Genomic DNA, 25,394 nt, shown 5'->3' with positions numbered 1-25,394 from the left:
TCATTCATCCACAGGAGTTTGAGCCTTTTCTAGGCACTGGAATATTCCAAAATAGCAGGGACATTCTGTCTATACAAAGCCCTGGTTGAAATGGACTAGAAAGCAGACAAACATCTAGAAGGTGAATTCTGCTCTTGTATGGAGCCACAAATGGAACATGGAAGAAAATGAGAAAGGAGTCCTGTGGAAATGTCTCAATATTAAATAGCACATGCTGATCTCCCAGACTACCAGAGTTCAGTTCCCAGCACTTATGTGAAGAGGATTCTGAACCTCAGCTAACTCCAGAGGATGCCCAGGTGACTCCACACACCCTGGGCATCCACTAATCACCCGGGCATCTCCTTCTGAGACAGCATGGATAACACAGCTGCACCAGTTCTCAAGCATTTAACCAACTGCTCTGATGGTCTTATGATGTGTCACAGGACAGCCAGGATCTCAAAGGGGGTTGGGGGACAAGAGGCCAGATTTCCTTCTGATGACTCCATGTTTTCAGGTATTAAGACTAGCAAATTGTCTCCCTCGGGGGCAAGCAATAACAGATGTTGCTGATCTGGACAGCTGTCCTATCCCAGTGTCAAGCCTTTTTCACATCTGAGGCTACCTTATCACCATGGCAACACTCATTAGCAATGTGTGCTATCACTGGAATAAAGACACAGAAAAAATGTGTACATCTGTCTCATGCATCATGGGTGACAGACAAGCTGTCTGCGTAGGAACACGTATCCAGTGTCTTCACCCTGGAGGCTTTCTCAGGTTTATGTGAAGCAGGAACAGCTGTTTTTCACAGAAGTCAATCTTGGCCATTGACAGCTTGAGGAGATGTCTATTCTCTGAAGTGAAAACAAATGGACAGTTAGATTTGCCTCTAAAACTGAACTACCCAGTTGCTTCAGTGTGGTGGTGCAGCCGGTCACGTCCCGTGCGTGGTCACTCCGCAAAGATGCCTGAGGAAACCCAGACCCAAGACCAACCCATGGAGGAGGAGGAGGTCGAGACTTTCGCCTTTCAGGCAGAAATCACCCAGTTGATGTCCTTGATCATCAATACTTTCTATTCAAACAAAGAGATCTTTCTGAGGGAGCTGATTTCAAATTCATCAGATGCTCTGGACAAGATCAGATATGAGAGTCTGACAGACCCTAGTAAACTAGACTCTGGGAAGGAGCTGCACATTAATCTTATTCCCAACAAACAAGATCGAACCCTTACTATTGTGGATACAGGAATTGGAATGACCAAGGCTGACCTGATCAATAACCTTGGTACTATTGCCAAGTCTGGTACCAAAGCCTTTATGGAGGCTTTGCAGGCTGGTGCAGATATCTCTATGATTGGCCAGTTTGGTGTTGGTTTTTACTCTGCATATTTGGTTGCTGAGAAAGTGACTGTGATCACCAAACATAATGATGATGAGCAGTATGCCTGGGAATCCTCAGCAGGGGGCTCATTCACAGTGAGGACTGACACAGGTGAACCAATGGGCCGTGGAACAAAGGTTATCTTACACCTGAAAGAAGACCAAACCGAGTATTTGGAGGAACGGAGAATAAAGGAGATTTTAAAGAAACATTCTCAGTTTATTGGCTATCCCATCACTCTCTTCGTGGAGAAGGAAAGTGATAAGGAAGTCAGTGATGATGAAGCTGAAGAAAAAGAAGATAAAGAGGAAGAGAAAGAAAAAGAAGAAAAGGAGTCAAAGGACAAGCCTGAAATAGAAGATGTTGGTTCTGATGAAGAAGAAGAAAAGAAAGATGGTGACAAGAAGAAGAAGAAGAAGATAAGAGAAAAGTACATTGATCAAGAAGAACTCAACAAAACAAAGCCTATTTGGACCAGAAATCCTGATGACATTACTAATGAAGAATATGGAGAATTTTACAAGAGCTTAACCAATGATTGGGAAGAACATTTGGCTGTGAAGCATTTTTCTGTTGAAGGACAATTGGAATTCTGGGCCCTTCTTTTTGTCCCAAGACGTGCTCCTTTTGATCTGTTTGAAAACAGAAAGAAAAAGAACAACATCAAGTTGTATGTGCGCAGAGTTTTCATCATGGATAACTGTGAGGAGTTAATCCCTGAGTATCTGAATTTCATTAGAGGAGTGGTGGATTCTGAGGATCTTCCTCTAAATATTTCCCGTGAAATGTTGCAGCAAAGCAAAATTTTGAAAGTTATCAGAAAGAATTTGGTCAAGAAATGTTTAGAACTATTTACTGAACTGGCAGAAGATAAAGAAAACTACAAAAAGTTTTATGAGCAGTTCTCAAAAAATATCAAGCTTGGGATTCATGAAGACTCTCAAAATCGGAAGAAGCTTTCAGAGCTGTTGCGGTACTACACATCTGCTTCTGGAGATGAGATGGTTTCTCTCAAGGACTATTGCACCAGAATGAAGGAAAACCAGAAGCACATCTACTTTATCACAGGTGAGACCAAGGACCAAGTTGCTAACTCGGCCTTTGTGGAACATCTCCGAAAGCATGGCTTAGAAGTAATCTATATGATTGAGCCCATTGATGAGTATTGTGTGCAACAGCTGAAGGAATTTGAGGGTAAGACCTTGGTGTCAGTTACCAAAGAAGGACTGGAACTCCCAGAAGATGAAGAGGAGAAAAAGAAACAGGAAGAGAAAAAGACAAAATTTGAAAACCTCTGCAAAATTATGAAAGATATTTTGGAAAAAAAGGTTGAAAAGGTGGTTGTATCAAACCGACTGGTGACATCCCCATGCTGTATTGTCACGAGCACATACGGGTGGACAGCAAACATGGAGAGAATCATGAAAGCTCAAGCCCTCAGAGACAACTCAACAATGGGTTACATGGCAGCAAAGAAGCACCTGGAGATAAACCCTGATCACTCCATTATTGAAACCCTACGGCAAAAGGTGGAGGCTGACAAGAATGACAAGTCTGTGAAGGATCTGGTCATCTTACTGTATGAAACTGCACTCCTGTCTTCTGGCTTCAGTCTGGAAGATCCCCAGACACATGCTAACAGGATCTACAGGATGATCAAGCTTGGTCTAGGTATTGATGAAGATGATCCTACTGTGGATGATACCAGTGCTGCTGTAACAGAAGAGATGACACCCCTGGAAGGAGATGACGACACATCACGCATGGAAGAAGTAGACTAAACTTCACCAGAACTTTGACGCTTACCTTCATTCCTTCTCTGATAATATATTTTCCAGGATTTTTGTTTATTTTTGTTAACGTTTAAAACATCTGTGTGGCATGTAAACTAAGGGGAAGATAAAATTTCTTTCTACTTGTGATACTGTGATACTATAGGTTTAATTCAACAGGTTGGTAGAACGTTTGTTGTAAGACGTAATGTAACCTATTAACTTTGTGGTCTGAAGTGTTTAGCTGTTCAGAAGCTGGATTCCTTAGTAGACCAAATAATTTGTCACTTGGGAGTATTCTGAGATTTAGCTTCATGTTTAAAAGGAAAAAAATTAAGATGGCTTAAGTTTCATCTTAAAATTTTTCATCCCCTGTAGTCATTCTGCATGTTGTAGTCTTAGAAGAACACAAGCTAAAACAGAAGAATTCCCCATGTGGCTTGTTTTCCAAAGTACCGAGAACAAAACCCTATGCTTCCCTAGGGCTTGTAACCCTTCAAGTCTGAATGGAAATATAGTGCTTGGTCATATTCTACTTTAAAAGGTAAATACAGATGAGATTAAAAAAAAACTGAACTACCCAACTCTGGAGAATTTCTCCTATATTCCAGGACTCTAAGGCACACATACTGGACAGGAAGTCATGTGTTTTATGTCATGCTGATATCACTACTCTAGAAAGACAAAGGAAAGGGCTTTGCTTTGTACCTTGCAAAAGATCCTGCATCTTACCCAGGGCTCTCCCTGCTCAGAAAGACACTGAATTCAAACAACTCTAGCATCTGTCTCTCATCGTACCTCATTGTGCTCTTTAGAGCAGTAATCATTTTGGGGATTGGTCTTAGATCCTGGGTATTAGTAACAATTGTCTCATATAGAGACACTTAGCATCACATATCCCTAGCCCAGATGTGCCAAAAACATTTGTCCCTTCCAGCCAGAGTTCCAGCTAGTTCTTGCTCACTACCTTCTTTCAGTCAGATCTGCTTCTGAAAACATCTACCTGGGTGTGTTGGAGAGATGGTTCAGTGGTTAAGAGGACTGATTGCTCTTGTAGAGGACACTTGTTCTGTTTCCAGTACAGGCATGGTAGCTCATAACCAGTCTGTAAATCTATTTTCAGGGCATCCAATTCTTCCTTTTGGCTTCTGTGGGTACCAGGCATACCTGTGTTGCACAGATATACAGGCAGAAAAATAACCATATGCATGCCAAGAAAGAAAGAAGCAAAGAAAGAATGAAAGAGAGAAAGGAAGAAAAAAGAGAAAGAAAGAAAAAAGAAAGAAAGGAAGGAAGTAGGAAAGAAGAAAGAAGTAAAGGAAGAAAGAAAATAAAGAAAACAGCCACTTGATTTTCTTTTTTATTTAATTAATTTTTTTCATTTTACATAACAATTACAATTCCCCCTTCCTCCTCTCCTCCCACTCTTCCCTATCTATCTACCCACATTTCAACCCCCAGCCACTCCTTAGTTATGGTAAGGCCCCCCCATGTGGAGCTGACAAAGTCTGGCATATCAAGTTGATGAAGGACAAAGTCCCTTTCCCCTTTATTAAAGCTGAGCAAGGTATCCCTCCATAGAAAATGGGCTCCAAAAAGCCAGAACTTGCACTAGGAATAATTTCTGGTCCCTGTTCCATGGGCCCCACAAATTGACCTTGCCACACACATTCAGAGGGCCTAGTTCTGTCTCATGCAGCTTGTGCAGCTGTCAGTCCTGAGTCAGTGAGCTCCCACTAACTCAGGTCAGCTATCTCTGTGGGTTTTACCATCATGATCTTGACCCCAACCCCAACCCCCACTTGTAATCCCTCCTCCCTCTCTTTGACTGGACTATACATGCTCAGCCCAGTGCTTAGTTGTGGATCTCTGCCTCTGCTTCCATCAGTTACTGGTTGAAGGTTCTATGATCACAATGAGGGTAGTCATCAACCTGAGTACAGAGATTTGCCTGTTAAGGCACCATCTCCACTAATGATAGGATTCTGAGCTATGGTCATCCTTTTAGATTCCTGGGGATTTCTCTATCACAAGGACTCTCCCTATCTCCATAATGGCTCCATCTGTCAAGATATCTTTCCTTGCTGTCCCCTTTCGTCCCTTCTACAACTGAACTTTCTTGTTCCCTCATGCTCACATTTCCCATCACCCCTCCCCCCAACCCTGCACTTGCAGTTTACCCAAGAGATCTTATATATTTCCCCTTCCTAGGGCAATCTATGCATGTTCCTCTTAAGGTCCTCTTTGTTACCTAGCTTCTCTAGTATTGTGAATTGTACCGTGAACACACTTTGCTTTATGTATAATATCCACTGATGAGTGAGTACATACCATGTTTGTCTTTCTGAGTCTGGGTTATATCACTTAGAAAGTTTTTTATAGTTCCATCCATTTTTCTACAAATTTCATGATGTCATGTTGTTTTGTTTTGTTTTTTGTTTGTTTGTTTGATTGATTTAACCGTTGAGTAGAACTCCATTCAGTAAATGTACCACATTTTCTTTATCAGTTCTTTGTTTGAATGGTGTTGGGGACCATTTAGGCTTTACCCATCAGGTCTGCATAAAGAGGATGATTGTACCTTGGGACTGATTATAAGTGTGTGAGATGGTCTGCACTTGGCTGTGCTGGGGGATGGTCTTTTGCTCCACCCCTTGGCATTTCTTTAAATACCCTAGGGCAGAGACATTTAAAGCCCAATAGATTAGGATCCAGGCCCTCTGGAGGATATTCTGTATTTTCTATCTTTCTCCCCTCTATCCTTATAACTAATATTTGCTATGGCTCCTACTCAAGAGTACTCTGAGGAAATGTGGGGGAGAAGGATGCCCCCCCCCAGATGGTAACAGTGAACAGGAACAAATAAAAAAGGAATAGATAGATAGATAGATAGATAGATAGATAGATAGATAGAGTGTGTGTGTACTTGATGAGAGTAAGAGTGAGGTCCTGCCATTTACAGAAGAGGCATCAGTCGAGTTTTGTAGTAAAAAAATTTAAATGTGGCAGAGTTTTATCCTCGAGAGAAAAAAGAAAAAACAAAAAAAAAATAAAAAAAAAAACAAAAACACAAAAAAAAGAAAAAAAAAAGAAAAAACAGACTGGAAAGATGTCTGAGTATAAGGCTGTAGCACAGAAACTTCTCCATCATGAATTCTCTTTCAGCTGGGCAGAGATGGCACATGCCTTTAACCCCAGCACTCGGGAGGCAGAGCCAGGTGCATCTCTGTGAATTCAACGCCAGCCTGGGCTACCAAGTGAGTTCCAGGAAAGGTGCAAAGCTGCACAGAGATATCCTGTCTCGAAAAAACCAAAAAAAATCTCTCTTTTTGTCAAAACAGAGAAACTAGGTCTTTAATTTTCTAGCTTTGGGGCAATGAACACAAACTCAGGAAAAAAATCTATCCTCTTTGAAAGAAAATAATGAAAAAGCAATGAAATGAATGAAGGAAGGAGTCCAAGACCTGAAAAGGGAAATAGAAAAAATGAAGAAGACACAAACAGAGGGAATGCTGGAAATAGAAAATCTGAGTAAACGATCAGGAACTTCAGATGCAAGTATAACCAACAGAATGCAAAAGATGGAAGAGAGGATATCTGGCGTTGAAGATACAGTAGAAGAAATAGATCCATCAGTCAAAGAAAACAGTAAAGCCAACAAAGTCATGAACCAAGATGTCCATGAAATGTGGGACACGAAATGACCAAACCTACAAATTATAGGGATAGAAGGAGAAGAATACCCACTCAAAGGCACAGAAAATATATTCAACAAGATCACAGAAGAAAACTTTCCCAACTTAAAGAAGGACATGCCTATGAAGATATAAGAAGCCTATAGAACACCAAATAGACTAGACCCGCCCAAAAAAGTCTCCTTGCCACATAATAATTAAACAACTAAATGTACAGAATAAAGAATATTAAGAGCAGCAAAGGAAAAAGGACAAGTGACTTATAAAGGCAAACCCATCAAACTAACACCCGATTTATCAATGGAGACTTTGAAAGCCAGAAGGACCTGAACAGATGTAATGCAGACACTAAGAGACCATGGATGCCAGCCCATACTAATATACCCAGAAAATTTTCAATCATCATGGACGGAATGAACAAGACATTCCTAGACAAAGCCAGATTTACACAATACTTATCCACAAACCTAGCCCCACAGAAAGCACTAGATGAAAATTCCAACCTAAGGAAGACAGATACACCCTGAAAAACACAGGCAATAGATAAAGCCAAAGCAGTAAACCCCAAAGAAGAGACTTACACACACACTACCACCATAAAATAACAGAGATGAACAATCACTGGTCATTAATATCCCTTCATAACAATGGACTTATTACACCTATTAATAGACATAGGCTTACAGAATGGATAGGAAAGCAGCACCCATCTTTCTGCTGAATACAAGAAACACATCTCAAATTCAAAGATAGACACTACCTTAAGAATAAAAGGCTGGAAAAAGACTTTCCAATCAAACAGTCTTAAGAAACAATCAGGTGTAGCCATCCTGATATCCAGCAAAACAGAATTCAAAATAAAATCAATCAAAAGAGATCAAGAAGAGCATTACATACTCATCACAGGAAAGATCCATCAAGATGAAGTTTCAATTCTGAACATTTATGCCCCAAATACAAGGGTACCCACATATGTAAAAGAAACATTACTAAAGTTTAAACCACATATAAAACTCCACACATTAGTAGTGGGAGATCTCAACACCACACTTTCACCACTGGACAGATCTCCCAAATCAAAACTTAACAGAGAAATAAAGGACTTAACTGATGTCATGACCCAAATGGACCTAATAGATATCTACAGAACATTTCATCCTAACAAAAAGAATATACTTTCTTCTCAGCACCCCATGGAACCTTCTCTAAAATCGACCAGATACTTGGCCACAAAGCAAATCTCAACAGATACAAAACAATTGGAATAACCTCCTGTGTTCTATCAGACCACCATGGTTTAAAGTTAGATTTCAACAACAACAAAAACTACAGAAAACCTATTATCTCATGGAAACGGAATAATGCTCAACTGAATCACCAACGGATTCAGGAAGAAATAAAGAAAGAAATTAAAGACTTCTGAGAGATCAATGAAAATGAAGACACCACATACCCAAACTTATGGGACACTATGAAAGCAGTGGTAAGAGGGAAATTCATAGCACTAAATGTCCACATAAAGAAGTTGGAGAAATCTCACAGTAGTGACATAACAGCACACCCGAAATATCTAGAACAAGAAGAAGCTAAGTCTCCCAGGAAGAATAGATACCAGGAAATTATTAAGGTGAGAGGTGAAATCAATACAACTCCAATTCTGGGGAAGCCAATGCCTCTACTGGACTCAGCATGCATTACATGCAGGTGGTACACAGACACACATGCAGGCAAAACATGGATGAACTTTAACAAACCATGTAAAATTCTTTGAAAAATATATTAAGCCTAAGTCTAGGGGGAAGCAAGAGGAATCGTGGTCTCTTTGCATTTCCTAGATTGCTAGGCCTATTTCCTAAGCAGGTGTGGTCATCCTTTAGCTTCAGTGAGTGTCTGGGTGGTTCTACAGAATTTGGTGGAGCAAAGCAATGTGACATGACCTCATTTCAATTAGTGCTCCTGAAGAAGTCATTCACCCAGTATGGAATAATATTCTCAGGTTTCTGAATGGTTCAACCTGACTGCTTTCAGATGTGCTCACAATTAAGAGCACTTTGTGGGTGGACCTGCCTTCTCTATTTGCTACCTCGAGAGTCCATAGGCCATATCTTTCTTATTTTATTATTATAAAATTTATTTTACTTTCATATATGCATATGCTTATGTACAAACTGTGGAAGAGCATTCTGGGACCAGGGGATTTTGTGGAATCCCCTAGAGCTGGAGTCACACAAGGTTGGTTGTGAATCCACCTAACATAAATCCTAGAAACTGAACTCAGGTTCACTGGAAGAGCAACAAGTGCACTTAACCACTGAGCCATCTCCGCAGGCCTCTTATTTCATTTTCTTAGTCTGTGAATGGGAAAATCCTACTGTAAAGGTATGAAGGTTAGAAGACATGAGGGAGTCGTGTCTATGCCTCTACAATGCAGGATCTGGGGATTGTCTCAGCATGTCAGCCTTAGCAGTATGTGCCTTACCCACTGAGTCATCTCTTTGGCCCACCCTGGTTGTGCTATCACTTAGAGGATCACCCTATCACAGTTGAGAGCAGTAGTCTTCAAAACATAATGGCCAATTGTGATTAACTTGGAGTAGGGAACATTCTGGCATTTCCCCATCTTTTTAACATTTCCTTATCAACAAGAGCTTCCTGCTGTCCCCCTCTGTCCTCTCTCTGTACTCTGCAAGCACAAACTCTGAGGCCCCTCTCAAGCTTCTATCTTAAGAAATTCCATCTATTTTCTGAGTTCCCCTCCTCTGACCCACCATCAACTCACGGTCACCTCACCTTTGTGTCAGGACACAGGTGTGCAGCTTTAGGCCAGATTCCCACACCCTTAATCAGGCCACATCTCCTGCAGCCCACTCTAGGACAGGGTGTAGCAGCTGTCTGTCCTGTGACCTGACTATTCTCAGTTTACAACACCTGGCTCCTCCATGCTCCTTGTCACTTACACTACACTGAACTATGTCACATGGTATGAAATTCCCCATCACTGCTAAAAGGTTATAAAAGATCAGACATTCCCTTGATTCTGGGGATCAATAGAGGGTGTTCTCAGAAGTGGCTCCTCAGCTTCCCTCCATGATCACTTACAGGGTAGCTATTTCTCATTCTCTCTCTTTCTCTCTCTAATGCTCTCTTATTTTCATTCTTATTTTAAAGCTTTTAAAAGTACTTCTTTTAGAATTTTTCTACATGCATATTTTATTTACATTACATCCTTTCCACCCAACTGTCTCCCACCCTATCTCCTCCTAGGATTTGACTCCTTCTCAACTTCATGGATATTTCTTTAATTATGATTATTATTACATATATATTTATGTATAAATCAATAAGTATATAAATGAAATCTGATGGGTCCATTTAGTGATGCCCATGTGCATACATGTTTGTGGTTGACTATGTGGGATTAGATCACTTATCTGAAGCTCTGGAGAACACTGATTCTCCCTCTCTCCAAACTCATTAATTATCTGGAACTCTTTAAGGAGGAGTGGAATCTCTTGAGATTTTCCCATGTATCCTGCTATGTCAATTGGTGTTGCAGCCATATCATTGAATTTTCTTCTGCGTACCTTCCCCACAATATATAGAAGACACAATGTCACAGTAGACATCCTTGTGTTCTGCCTCTTTCAGTATTTCCAATCCTTTTCTGAGGTGTGCCCTTGAACATCAAATGAGGGGGTTGTATTATAGATAGATCAGGTTGGACTGGAAACCCCATATTGTGTCTCTTAGTTAGGGGATTTTTTTTGCTGTGAAGATACATGGAGGCCATGGCAACTCTTACTAAGGAAAACATTTAATCAGGCTGGCTTACATTTTCAGAGGTTTAGTACATTATTTCTTAACAAAAAGCATGGTGCTATACAGGCAGGCTTGGAACTGGAGAAGGAGCTGAGATTTCCACATCTTGATCCTCATGCAGCAGAAGGAGACTGCACACAAAGTGACATGACTATGTGAAGCTTCAAAACCTGCCTCCACAATGACAAACTTCCTCCAACGAGAAGACAAATACCCAAACAAGGCCACACCTCCTAGAAGTGCAACTACCTAAGGGCCAAGCATCCAATGCATGAGTCTCGGGGAACATTCCTATACGTACCACCTGTGGTGATATATTGTGTGGCCTAATAAAATTTACCCAGAGATCAAAGAAGCAAACAAGTCCCAGCCACCACCTCTTACATCACCAACTACTCAGCCTGAAAGAGCCTCAGCCGATAGACCTCTAGCTGAATGAGCTTCCTCAGCCAAAAAGGCTTTAGCCAAAAGAGCCTTTACCTGAAAGGGACACTTCTGTCAAAAAAAGCCTTTAGTTCCTGTCTCCTCACACTTTATATACCTTTCTCCACCCAGCCCAGCCATCACTTCCTGGGATTAATGGTGCGTGTGCTTTCCAGCACTGGGATTAAAGGTGTGTGCTATCACTGCCTGGCTCAGTTTTCTCTCCTAGACTGAGTCAAACTGTGTAGTCCAGGGCGGCTTTGAACTCACAAAGATCCAGGTGAATCTCTGCCTCCTGAGCACAAGGATTAAAGGTGTGTGCTACCACTGCCTGGCATCTATGTTTAATCTAGTGGCTTGTGTTCTCTGATCTTCAAATAAATTTTATTAGGGTACACAATATATCACAACAACCACCAAGCATTGTTCACTGCATTTGAATTCAATTTGGATTTCTTTGGTGACCTCTGTAAAACAACAAAACAAAACAAAAGAAAACAAAAAAAAAAAACACCCTTCGATGGGCTAGAGTGACATTTGTACATTTGTCTGTGTGAATAAGGATGTGTATTTAGAATGAAGCTAGGAATTAAACTGGTTTAGGAAAGTGGCCATTATAAGTTCCCCACTAGGATGCATAAAATAAGTATCCATGTACAGCTGATTGCATTCCAGTACCAGCTGTGATTTCTCTCCTTTTGTGCATTCTGGAGTCCATTTAGACAGCTTCTGGTTACCTGCAAGAGATATCTGACACTCTCATACATTTAAGAATATCTTTCCATGCTGGCCATTCTTACCAGTTGTAGGGAGCTCAACTGGGTAGGACAATTAATTGTTTTCCTCTGTTATCACCTTGCATGGAATCTTTAAGTACAATAAGGTCTAGTCCCCAGAGAGGAGGGTTCTGCATCAGATACAGCTAGATTCTGCTGTACTCATGGATCATTTCCTTATCCAGTCATCATCAGAGGCTTCCTTCGGCAGGAGATGGGAAGAGAACAGATGCAGATAACCACAACAGATACCATGTGTGTCGGGGAAAAGGAAGTACTATAAGGTGTACTCCTCAGAGAAGAGATTTCTACCTTAGAACCACCTAGATTCTGCTGTATTTGTCTATCATTTCCTCATCCAGTCATCATCAGAGAAGCTTCCTTTGGCAGCAGATGGGAAGAGAACAGATGTAGACACCCACAACAGGTACCATGTGTTTAGGGGAAAAGGTCAGCCAAAGAACACACTCTGATGCTGAAACCTGAGCCAAAAAGTTATAAAAGGCCAGTGGAAAAAAAAAAGAGTCAAAGAAATACACCCTGACACCGACCAACTCAGTATGAAAACCAACCAATTCCAGAGCATAAAAACCACACCATCCTGGAGCATTAAAAACCTGACCAATCTCTGAGCAAAAATTCCACTCAGTTTCTAAGGTTAATCAAGCTCAAGGATTCCAATCCAATCAACTCCTACCCTGAAAATCTTCACCCTGAAAAAAATGCTGCCCCTAAAAAACTGTACCTATTCAGTGTGAAGTTGCCTTTTCCCACCACAGCAGAGACAGCTACACTCCTGGATTCCTCCCTACCAATAAATCTCTTGAATGAAGTTAGGGTGAAAACCATCTTTCATCTGAGTGGAGCTGGGCAGAGAAGTAACAGCTTTAGCCTGAGCAGGAGCAGCACTGCTACATTTCTGCAGGGGGGCTCCCTTAGCAGAGCAGAGCAGACTGTAATGGCTCTTGCTGGAACAGGAACAGAATTGCTACATCTCTACAGGGAAACTCCCCTAGCAGTGTAGAGCAAAGCAGAGCAGGCCTGTAAAGTCTCTGCTGGAGATGAGTAGAACTGCAACATTCCTGCAGGGATACTGTGCCCCACTGGAACAGAGCTGCAGTTATTGCCTGGCTTCCTACCGGGATACCTTACTTACCCTTCCAAGCTGTAGGTATTATCTGGTTTCTGGCAGCCAGGAGACATTTCCCTTCAGAGCTGTAGGAATCACCTGGCTTCCAACAACCAACATACATTCCCCTTCACAGCTGTAACACTTACAGGTATTACTTTGATTCAAGTGGCCAGGATAACTTCCCCTTCAGATCTATAGCACTTACAGGTATTGCCTGCCTTCTAATGGCCGGGATACATTTCCATCCAGAGCTGTAACTCTTTCAATTTGGGCAGTCTAAATTGGAATGTCTCCATCAAATCTATATCCTCAAAGCTCCAGGAATCCCTCAAAAGGGAGGCAGAACCAGTATAAGAGCCAGAGAACATGGAACACCCCAGGAGGACAAGGCACTGCTAATTAACTAAGCAAGGCACACATGAACACATTGAGATCAAATCAACATGCTCAGGGCTACATGAGTCAGCAGCAGGTTCTCTGCATGTATATTATAGCTATTACCTTAGTATTTTATGAGACTCTTATGTCTGTTCTTGGGACTCTTTTGCTCCTGTTGGGTTGCAGGGTCCAACAACAATATGTTAGTTTTTGCCTCAACTTAATATTTTTTTTCATATTTTGTTATCTCTGGAGGCATAATCTTCTCTAAGGAGAAAAAGAAAAGTAGTGGATCCTCCATAGTAGGGGATATGGAGAGGAACTGGGATGTGTTGAGAGAGTGGGAACTCTAAACAGTATACATTGTGTGAAAAAAGAGTATAGTCAATAAAAGGGAGAAAGTTCATTCTTTTAAATTATTAAGAAATTTTCTGTTCATTTTACATATTCCACACAGGTACCCTTTTCCACCCTCCTCCTGCCTCACCCCCAACTACCCCTATTTCTACCTTCTCCAAGGCAAGGGTTCTTATGTGGACTCAGCAGAACCTGGTACATTCAGCTGAGGCAGTTCCAAGGCCCTCCCCTTGACTCAAGGCTGTGGACGGTGTTCCACCATAGGCACTGGGCTCTCCATGAGCAAACTGGGTTGGGGTAGCAATGGAGGGTAGGCAATGGAGGATGAGACCATAAGGGAATGGGATGATTGAGCTGGAACAGGGACAGAGTGGGAGAGCAAGGAAAGATACAATGATAGATGGATACATCAAGGAATCAGGGTGCTAGAGAATTTCCCAGGAATCTACAAGCATGAACCTGCCTTAGACTACTAGAAATAGTGGAGATGGTGCCTAAACTGTCGTGCTCAGTTTATCAAGATGGGTGAATACCCTACTTTTCATCACAGAGCCTCCATCCAGTAACTGATGGCAGCAGACGCAGAGATCTGCAGCCAAGCATCAAGCAGAGCTCTAGGAGTCCATTTGAAGAGAGAGAAGAGAGATTATATGAGCAAGGGGAGTCAAGATCACAATGGGGAAATGTACAGAGACAACCAAACCAAATTAGTGGGAACTCATGAACTGTGGGCCAATACCTCTTGAGCCTCCATGGGACTTGAATAGGCCCTCTGCATAGGTGAGAGAGTTGCTTAGCTTGAACTGCTTAAGGGGCCCCTGGCAGTGGGACTAGGATCTGTCTCTGCTGCATGAGTGGGCTTTCTGGAGGCCAGTGCTTATGGTGGGACACCTTACAAAAAGGTCATTCTTCAAAGTGATTAATGGCATTGACAACATTTTATCAGATTAACTTTGATTTAGAAGACTAACATTAACACTAGAAATGAAATTTGAGGCCTTGCTGTCCATTATTCTGAATACTAACTTTTCCTGATTACCCAATATTGATGGGAGTAACTGTTGACTGACTTACATGAAACAGACAAATACCTAGAGATCCAACATCTACAGAGGTGGAAGCATGGAGAAACACAAAACTGATTGCATTTCTAAGTCATAAACCTGAAACAATAAAGACCTTTGACAAATTTGAAGAATTGGTAATGATGAAAATGGAAAACCAAGGGTAGAGGATAGGCCCATTTTCCTTGAATAAGAGGGTCAACACAAAAATGCTGTGGGGGCCAATTTTCTTCAGCATTCTCCTAAACGTCCTAGAGAGAGCAATTAGGCAACACAAATACATAAAATGTGGTCAGTTAATTGGCTATAAAATAGATCTCCAGATGATATGAACTTATTTTTGTAAAATCATAAAGATTCTACATATGTTTCTGGAACTGGTGAAGGAACACACCCACCTGAACTCTACTTCAGTAAACTATTATCTCCACAAACAATTAGATGTCCTGTTTTGTCACATGCATAGAGAAGCTGAGTAACAAGGAAGACTCAAGTGGGACCCATGTGTCTCCTTGGGAAAAAAAAGAAATAGAAAAGATTTTGTAGATGGATGAGGGTTATGTGGGCATGAGAAGAGGAGGAAACAGTTGGGGAAAGGTGAGATAGGAGGAGAGAGGACTTGCAGTAATGACTCGAATAGTGGGACATTTTGGGAGCAATGTGGAAACCTACCACAGTGGAAAATCCCTTGAACCTACAAGATTGACCCTAGTAAAGACTCCTGGTAGTGAGGGATAGATAGCCTTTACCCGGATCCTTCTATAACCACAGAAGACTTGTAGCAGTGGGACTGGGACACCAATCCAGCCAGAAAACATTTGATCTACAATCTGTCCTTCATGAAATATGTACTGGTGTAATAGTGGAAAAGAATTTGTGGGCCAAATTAAATGATTGGCCCAAATTAAAGCCCATGCCATGAGAGGGAAACCAGATCTGACTTTGACTGGATGGCCAGGAATCAGAGGCTGGACAGTCTAAATATTCAGAATAGAATCAAACATGACTAGAAAAACATTTCAATGAAATGATTACTAATAATATTCTGTTATACTAGTAGAACAGTGTCCAGCCTAAGAGGCATCCAAGAGGCATCATCCAGCAACTGATGGGAATAGATGCAGAGACACACCACCAAACACTTGGCTGCACCAGAGGAACGTCAGAGAATAGGGGGATGGTGGATTATAGTTACCAGAGGAAACAAGGATACAATGAAAACATCAAAGACAGAAACAATTAAGCAGGGTTTAGAAAGGAGCAAAAGACTGAAGAGATAATCACAGACCCTGTGTGGGCTTTTCCTTGGGCCTCTGCATGTATGTTATGGTAATATAGATGGGTGTAGTGGTAGTAGGTAACACTTCTGACTCTTTTGCCTGCCATTTGGACCATTCCTTTCACAGCTCTGATATGAGGGATTGTGGCAAGTCTAATATAATTTGCATGCCACGTTCTATAGATATCCCTGGGAGGTTTGATCATTATTTGAAGGAAAACAGAAGAGGAATGGATCTGAGGGACAGAGGAAGTGGGATTTAGGGAGGAGAGGGGGAGGGGAAACTGTGGTCAGGGTGTAATATAAGAGAGGAAAATAAAAAAAAAGGAAGAAACACCTATGATAAGGAAAAAAAACTCATGTGCAAGGTCCCACTGTGAATGCCACTCCAAGGATGAAAACAGTATGATCTGCCCTTACATGAAGGATTTTACATCTGTGCATTAAACAAAATGTGGATCAAAGATTTTTACAAACCGCTATGTCCAGACTGAAACAGGGCAGACCCTTCTCCTGTCACTCTTCCTCACTTCACAAGGATGGCTGGTGCGCAGGCAGCATTAGGCCTAGGTGAATTAGTTAAACAGGGAATGATTTGAGCAAATGAGGGGATATTTTTCTCTAAGCAAAAAATGCACCATTTTCACAGCAGACTCGGAGCATCCAAAACTTTGAGGGATGCTGAAATTAGTTCTCAGAAATTCTGAGGGATCATTATATACTTGAAGCACAACCTAGGACCTTTGAATTTTTGTTTACTGTATTGATGTCTTTATTTTCCTTTCAAGTAAACCTCACTTTAAATCTTGGCCATCTTTGTACACAGGTGTATCCCAAGGTTATAGGCATGAGTCACCATGCTGGCTGTACCTAAGTAGACACTGATGAGTTTCACCATAAAACTTTTCTCCATTACGTACCCTGTGAATAAGAAATGACCAACTCCATGGTAAGATGAGAGGACAGGACACTACTCATCATGGCCAGAAGACTGGGGGACTGGTCTTTGAACTGAAACGGTTGGAAACCTCACACTTATACTCTCCAGCATTCTCTCTTTTGGCAGAATCTATTCTGAGTCCACACTTTGTCGGGGACAGAGTCATACTCTCTGTGAGCTTCAAATTCTGGTTATTGAAGATCCAACGGATAGAGATATCAGTGTCACGTGAAATGCAGGAGAAGGTCACAGATCTCTGCCCTGCGATTACAGTGTCAGTGATTCGTACAAAGGGCTGTGTCACAGACTCTGTGAAGAAAGAGTGGAGGGTACTTAATGACAGGAGTCCAGGGAGCTCAACCAGGCTGACTTTAGTTCAGACTTTATAAAGCTTCTAGGGGGAGAATTAGGAGTCATTACTATAGACAGGTCTTGTGTTGTAGATCTGCTGCCTAGGGAATGTGTAACCCTGATTCAGGCACTGTTTCCTACATCTTGGTTTCCCTGTAATAGCACACACAGTGCATGATCATTGCTATGTACTTAAATAAGCTTAGTTATGAGCAATGGTCTGACCGTGGGATAGGGAGCTGCCCATATAAGCAGCATCTGCTACTATTGACCTGCAAAAGAGAATGTCCAAGGCTGGACCCCTGAGGAGAAGGCAGAATCTGGAATATCTGCCCACTCTGATTCTTCCCTCAGTGTTTGACCTTCCTCTAAAGTCTCATAAGCCCATCAGAACAATAGTCTAATGGTCCAGACACCTGTCCACTGAGTCTCAGGAGAAGGAGATGCTCAGGTGACCTACCTAACTGCAGCTGTCATGGCAGTACACAGCTGATTCTACACTCTGTGGAATAGTCCCATGACTGGACAGTCAGTAAAGCCTTATTCCCTGTCAACTTTCACAAGAAATATAAACAAACAGAAAAAAGCTCCCCAGTGTCACCTTATGTCCAGCCAGGGGCAAAGTTTTCAAGTCAGGGCTTCCTGTTTCTCTCTGTGAGAATCCCTTTGGATTACTCAGCCAGGGACTGCCTGACATGCACAGATTCTTTATGGGGACGTGTGCTGGTGAGAGCTCTAAGTGTCTGGGCTGCAGCTGCTATCCTAGGGCAGATTTTACCCTGTACAGATCCTCTGTTCTGCAGGTAATGAGAGGTGAGGGGTTGTGATCTATTACACTTTGTCTACCCAATGTGTGTCCTGCAGTAGTGGCCTGTACCCCAGTGCGAGCACACAATGCAGTGGGGGAGATAGCAGGCACAGGTCAATCTAGTCAGTTTACTGTATGAAGCTAGATAAGCCACATCCAGTAGTTGGAGACCAAAGAGAGTCACTTACTGTTTACATGAAGTTCCACCTCTGCTTTTTCAATTTCATGATGTTTTGTTGAAAAGACTAGTGTGTACTTTCCATTATCTTTCACAATGACATCCTGGAGCATCAGGGATCCATTATTGTACAACATCCATCCTCTTTTTCTGTATGTAGGAGACCAAGAAACAGAATTCCTGCTTCTGTAGTATTGTACAATTCTCGTATTCAGGCCAATATACCAGTAAAAGGCTTTCACATCTTCTGGAAGATTATGAACTTCGAAAAGAATGTTTTCCCCTTCAGCAGGATACTGAGGCACTGGTTGGATCATGAGAGGGGAGGCAGTGAGAGGATTACAGTACACAGAAAGAGAAGCTGGGAGGGAAAAGAGAAAAAATCCATCACATTGGGATCACTGTGCTTGGTGAAAAGATAGTAAAAACATCCTGAGCAGATGGATTTGTCACTCAGCCTAGAGTTGCAGGTGTATGTCTGTGTGGGTGGGCAGGGGCGATTGGTCTAGCACACTTAATGAAGGGCAGAAACATGACTTCCTCCTTTCCAACAGTGACCATGAAAGGTTCATCTCCATTGCATGGTACTGTCCCCTTTGTTATCTACATGGCTGTTCCCTCACTGCCCTCAGTCAGACACTGAACACACTCATGCACACTGGGGTTTGAGATGATGCCTCCCCTGAACTCAACAGGCCTGGAACTTTCATGTTTTGGTTTATTCTTCAGTTTCTTTTGAGGCAACACTCAATTCCTGATCCCACCTAATAGATGCACTTGCTGCTCTGTCAAGTATCCCTTAGGTCTGGGCCTGTGTGAGGGCTGTGAGCAGTCTCATTTTCAAGGCGGGCTCAGGGCTTTAAAATACCTGGGTACTAGGCTGGCTGGTTTTATGACAACGTGACACAGATTACAGTCATTTTGCAAAACATGGCCTTAGTTTAAAATGCCACCAGATTGGCCCATGGGCAAAAATACAGTAAATATTTTTTAACTCAGGATTGATGCAAAAGAATCCAAACCAATGTAGGCAGTTCAAGTCCTGGGCTATGAGTCCTGGATAATATAAGAGAGCTGACTGAGCAATTATAGAGAGCAAGTAAATAGGAAGGACTCTTCAGTGGCCTCTAGACCAGTTCCTGGATTTTATTTATGACACTCTCAATTTGGAGTTAATAAATACCCCAGTTTGACATGGATGTCCTAAAAAACATTGTTCCCTACCAGCTTTGGAACTGGAAAGCATTAGAAAAAATGCTCCCCTGGATCACTTTATTCCAGCCTTGGAAGAGTGACAGGATTCAGTGATCCCTGGTCTAGTGCCCCAAGAGCCTGGGCTGACTCTGACATCTTAGGCTGAGTTACTTTCCATCAAGGTCTTCCCTGATGCAGGTAGAATCAGAGGATGTAAGATGATCTATGGATATTTGTCTCTACCAGTGTGTCCTGTGCTAAGTTCTCAAACCTCCTCATGGGGACACAATGCAGAGGAGAGGGAGACAGAGGCTAAACATGACAGTCCCATGTGTCTAAGCTCTACCCAGCACTAGACAATCACAGAGAATCACTTACCATCCACCTGGACTTTCACAGTTATTTCTTCTGTTTCTCGAAATGTTCTCTGAATTTGTATACAGTAAGATTCTTCCTGAGTGACACTGCGAAGCAGCAGGGTTCCATCACTATACCATGTCTCTCTGCCAGTGTATGCAGGGCCCAGCTCAGTTGATTTCTTGTCTACTATATATCGGCCAACCTCAACTCTCACGAATGAATTCATCCATTTGTACCAGATAAAGCCTACCATATTCTCTGGTGGAGTGCGAACAACTAGAAAAACGTTCCCCCCGTGAGGAACACTGGGAGGCACTGACTCAATAGTGGGCCTGGGAGAGAAGGTAAGGCGTCCACAGGTCCAAAGGATGTCTAGAAGGGAAGAGAGAGATCCATCTAAATAGAAACTTTTGTATTTGACTGACATGGGCCCCTGTGTCCTGAGCACCTGTGTCCACTGCTCGTCCTAGGTGTGGGAGTGTCTCCCTGTCCCACCTGGTTGAGGTCATCATATGACCCCCATGTTCAGAGTGCCCACACTTGTCATTTCCACTCAGTTGTGCTCTCTCCTCAGTTGTCAACATGGCCCTGTCTTACTGCCATCGATCCCCTGCTCACATTTACAGTGTTGGTGTTGGGGTGATGCCTGCCAGACCTCTTCCCTTACATACCCCACATCTTCATTCTCTGACTTTGTTGTCACTGTTATTCTGTTCCTCTTGGGCTTTCAATCAACACCTGACTTCTCCTTCTAGCTTGTTTTTTTTTCAAGTCCATGAAGACTGGGGCATCAAAAAAACCCTTTATTTGTCTTATTTCAAAAAAATTACTGCATGGACATAAACTTGGATATCTGTAGAGAATGAATGAATGAAAAAATGAATGAATGATGTTCTAGAACCCTGTATGCCCATGAATTTATTTAATAATTCATAGGCTACGGTATACAGTATTGAATCAATCCATTTCCTTTTATTTTTTAACTAGTTCACATATTATATCTGCATGTGAGTTTGTATCAGGACCAGTCTCAGCATGGGTGGGTGGGTGCAGGACACAGCACTTGAGTGGAGGTCTGAGGACAACTTGGTTCATGGGCATCAGCATGTCAGAAAAACAAGCAAATGCCTTATACATTGGCCCATGTCACTGGTCCACACCAGTTTGATATTTTTATTTATGACATCAATCTGAGAATATTCTTCTTCAGAATGTTGGGGCCATGCCTATTAATTTGGTGTAAGAACAATGTCTCTCCCACCCTTGCCTTCTACTGTTCTCCCTTACTGTTTAATGTTAATGTTGCTGAGCCTCTGGATTGCCCTGTCTTCTCCCCTACAAACATTGAAACTCTTCTCACGTCCTTGTCCCTCTTAGAAGACTCCAGACAGTAGTTCAGTCATCTCCTCTCACACACAGTCAACTCTTGTTGTCTCGCCTGTGAACAGGAGCCCATGAAAGGAGATACATCCTTTGCAGAAGGAAACAGAGAGTGTTTCTGTGGTGTCTGTAGGCTGATCTGTCTTTCCTCTGTGGCACATCTGCTCCAGCACAGCTCCCGAGCTCTGCTGTCCTTTCCCCATCTGAGCTGAGCCTCTTCCCAGGAAGGAGCACCTCGCAGAGTGCCAGGGGCTGTGGGTGGGGCTGCGTTCCAAACACTGCTCAGCCCCTTCCACCCTCGGTGCTGCCCGGTGTCCTCTCCCTTTCTCTCCTTATGCTTCTGTCCCCAGAACACACACTGAGAGACAAGGGTAATGACCTTTCCTGTGACATGAGAGAATAACATCTGACCCTGGGGCTGCACCCTGCTGTGCCTTAGCCTTGGTCTCTAGTCACCAAAGGGAAAATCTGCACACCTGTGTGGCACAGAAACCCAGCTGGGCACCCAGTCTGCCCTGTGTTCTCAATCCTCAGCAAACATGGAATTTGCTCTTAGCAGAAAGTGACAGAGATATCTGTGAGGCCTCAAAAGGGACCAGATGAGTGATGTGTGGGGAAGAAAACAAATCTGTTCTCAATGGAGCCATCAAAGTTCTGACCAGGATGTGTCAGGAATCTCACATCCAGGATGTATGGGAGGAGGTGATCTGATTCCTGGACAAAGGCTGTGAGCTCCTTTGTCCCAGGCAAGATTTCAAGACCATACTTCCATTTCCTGTTTGCTGAACTGTGCAATGGGTCTGCCCATGAGCATCATGGTCTTTCTGAGATAATTTGGACCTCTGTTTAACTGATTCCCCTTGGATATTGTATATTTCCCAAAGGAAACACATAAAGGGGAAAATGGAACATGAACACCTGGAAGTGTAGCAGACACATTAAGAAGCCAGGAGGTCTGAGAATGCTGGGTCCATAATTGCCAGGTCTGAAAAAAAGAGGGTGGAACCAGGCTACTGAATAATGTCCTGATTCAGGAAATTCTTTTCCACGTGTTTATTGAGTGTCGTGATGCCTCCTGTGGTGATCACTAGAGCAACTGCAGTTCATGTCTGGGGTGCTGTCAGTTCAGCAAAGCCTATAGCCATTTACCTACAGGAGACAATTCCCGAGCTGGACCCCAGAGGACACTTGTCAAAAGGACCTGTTTCCTCTCTCCCTGTCCTTGGTTGCCCTGACCTTCCTGTGAAGTCTCATAAGCCCATCAGAACAAAAAGTAATGGCCTGGGCACCTGTCTGGCTAAGCTCTCCCTGTTCAGTCTCTGGAGAAGATGTCCAGGGGAACTAGACTAACTATATCTCTCATGACAGTGCACTGGCTGGTTCCAAAGATGCAGGACTTGGTCTACTAAAAAGCATTGTTCCCTGCCATCAAGAGATCAAAATCCAACATTTGTGAAATGCTTCTCAGAGCTACCTGGAGCTGAGTCTGGAACAGAGGTCTGGAACCACGGCAACTTTGTTCTCACATCTCTGTGAGGACCTCAAATTTTCCTCTACCATGCCCAATGTTGATTCCATCAGGGTCTTTCTCAAGGACACATTCCTATCAGAACCCCAAGACTCTAGACAGAGGCTGTTATCCCAGGCTGAGTTACCCATCGTCCAGTAAGCTGTCTGTAAAGTGAAGTCAAATGAAGGACTATGATCTATTACCATATATTATTCTACACCATGTGTGTCCTGCACTTAATACTAAAACCCCAACATGGGGATGCAATGCAGAGGGGAGGAAGGCACAGGACACTCGACTGTGTGTGTCCAATGGAATCAATGCCACCCAGAGCCCAGAATTCACAGAGAATTACTTACTCTTCACGTAGACATAGGTGCCTATTTGTGACACAGTATCTGTGTGTCTATGAAAAGCTAGTAGAGAATAGAATCCTGTGTCCTTCTGGTTGACATTTTGGATGAACATGGATCCATTGCCATACACTGTCTCTCTACCACTGTGAAAACGCCCTGGCACACTTAAATTTATGTTTGGTACATATACTATGATTGCATCATTCATGCTGGTTCTCCCTTTGATCCAGGCAAAGGATAGAAGATTCTTTGGCAGATTGCGGACAAGGAAAAGGATGCTGTCTCCGTTGGCCACATAGAGTGGGACAGTTTGCACAGCAAAACGATCAGTGGTGGAAAGGTGCCAGCAGGTTAAAATGGAGGCTAGAAGGGAACAAAGAGAAAGCATCAATATTGAGCAGATGTGATCATCACTCTGCTTAGGTGTGTGGATAGTGGTGTGACTACACTTGGTAGACATGAGCAACATGACTTCCATTTCTTCAGAACCTCTGACTGTGTTATTAACTCTTTTAGGAATCCTCTGCTCAGGTGTCTGCCTATATGCCCCTCACTGGGGTGAGTAGCAATGCATCTCTGAACTCCTGCCCTGGAGAGTCCTCACTTTCTGTTGTTTTTCTCTCTTCCCATTGTGATTCCAGTCAACCCATGACTTCATATTGCAGATGAGCTGACATCAGGTCTGCTAGAACAAGGACATTGTGAGGACGTGTATTAGTCCAGTTAATTTCCTAGAAAAGATTCAAATAAGAATGGATAAAGGAAAAGAGTTGGAAAGAAGGGAGGGAGGGAGGAAGGAAGGAAGGAAGGAAGGAAGAAAGGAAGGAAGGAAGGAAGGAAGGAAGGGAAGAAAGAAAGAAAGAGAGAGAGAAAGAAAGAAAGAAAGAAAGAAAGAAAGAAAGAAAGAAAGAAAGAAAGAAAGAAAGAAAGAAAGAAAGAAAGAAAGAAGGAAGGAAGGGAAGAAAGAAAGGAAGGAAATAGGAATGTTTCCCCATTGGATTATCTACATAGTTCCCAATTTTGAGTTAATGACAATAATTATATTACACTGTGATTTAAGTTATCTTAGATTTACTCATGTATTGTATATGTATATATCTCAAGGCAGGTATCTCAATGTGTGCATGTGAAGGTGTGTGCCACAAATCTGTGTGGATGGAAATGTCTCAGTCATATGTCGGTGTATGTCACATCACCTGTGTGGCCTGAGGGGTCTCAGTTCACTCAAGTGCAGGTGCATGCCACAGCACCTGTGTGGAGGGCAGAGAAGAGCCTACAGGATTCTGTTCTCTCCATCTGCCCTGTGGGAGCTAAGTATTAAATTCAGGTTTTCATGTCTCCACTGAGCCATTTCAAAGACCCATTCCTTCTTGAATTCTATTTGGAGTCACCCAGTCACAGTTTGGGACATCAATCTTCAGAACATTGCAGCCAATGTACTGACTATGGACACCGAGTGTTTGAAGCTTTTCTCTTCTCCTCATCACCTCCTACTGCTGAGAATCTCAGGCTGCTGAGCCTCTGTTCCTCACTGTACCTTCTGCCCCGTGACTGCAAACAGAAACCTGAGTCTCCTCTCAGGCTCCTGTCCTCTTTAGGAAACTCTAGACTGCCTCCTGTTTCCTTTCCACCCACAAAGTCAGAGAGTGGGCACACTTACCTGTGAAGAGGAGCCCTTGCCAGGGGGTGCATCCCTTGCAGGGAATCATAGAAGACACCTTCATCTTTCTTCTCACTGTGCTGTCCTCCCTCTGAGGAGAAGAGATACAGCTCTAGCAAGGTGCTCAGGCTTTGCTGTCCTTGTTTCCTTTGAGATGCGTTTCCTCTCCTACTGGAGAACTTCCCAGAACCCAATGGACTGTTGGTGGTGGGATCTATGTCCAAGGCACTGCTCAATCACTTCCACTCTCAGTGCTGTCCCGCATCCCTCTCAACTTCCCTTTATGTTTCTCCTCCAATAAACATATTGAGCAACAAGGCTGATAAGCATCCACATCCCCTCAGAGAAAAATGGCTCATCCCAGGGCTGAAACTTGTTGTGTCTTGCCTTGGGTATGTCAGCACCAGAGGGAGCCTCCATCCTGCCTACGTGTCTTTGTGACACAGACACCCAGCTGAACCCACAGTCTGCTCTGTGTCCTCAATGCTTTCAGAAAATGGTATTTTTTAATCCTAGGAGGAAAGTGACAGAGATGTCTTTGAATGCTAGAAAGAGACCAGCTGAATGATAACTAGGGATGAAGATGAATCTTTTA

General features: G+C 42.8%; 1 protein-coding gene and 1 pseudogene across 1 annotated transcript; one reads left to right on the top strand and one right to left on the bottom strand.

Moving 5' to 3' along the window:
• The first annotated feature begins 881 nt into the window (after positions 1–881).
• Positions 882–3,289, top strand: LOC102916511 (heat shock protein HSP 90-alpha pseudogene; annotated as a pseudogene).
• A 7,343-nt stretch (positions 3,290–10,632) lies between these two features.
• Positions 10,633–25,085, bottom strand: LOC143273023 (pregnancy-specific glycoprotein 22-like). The gene is made up of 5 exons (XM_076570847.1): positions 24,800–25,085; positions 23,143–23,502; positions 19,912–20,265; positions 18,350–18,700; positions 10,633–17,311 (listed from the first exon to the last, which is right to left on the bottom strand). Exons 1-5 carry the CDS (start codon positions 24,861–24,863, stop codon positions 17,040–17,042), a joined length of 1,401 nt encoding a protein of 466 aa, XP_076426962.1. The 5' UTR covers positions 24,864–25,085; the 3' UTR covers positions 10,633–17,039.
• Positions 25,086–25,394: the final 309 nt, after the last annotated feature.

This window comes from Peromyscus maniculatus, chromosome 1 (genome assembly GCF_049852395.1).
Source record: "Peromyscus maniculatus bairdii isolate BWxNUB_F1_BW_parent chromosome 1, HU_Pman_BW_mat_3.1, whole genome shotgun sequence".
Classification (NCBI taxonomy): Eukaryota; Metazoa; Chordata; class Mammalia; order Rodentia; family Cricetidae; genus Peromyscus; species Peromyscus maniculatus.
Note: the sequence above shows the minus strand (reverse complement) of the source record. Positions and strands in the feature narration are given on the sequence as shown.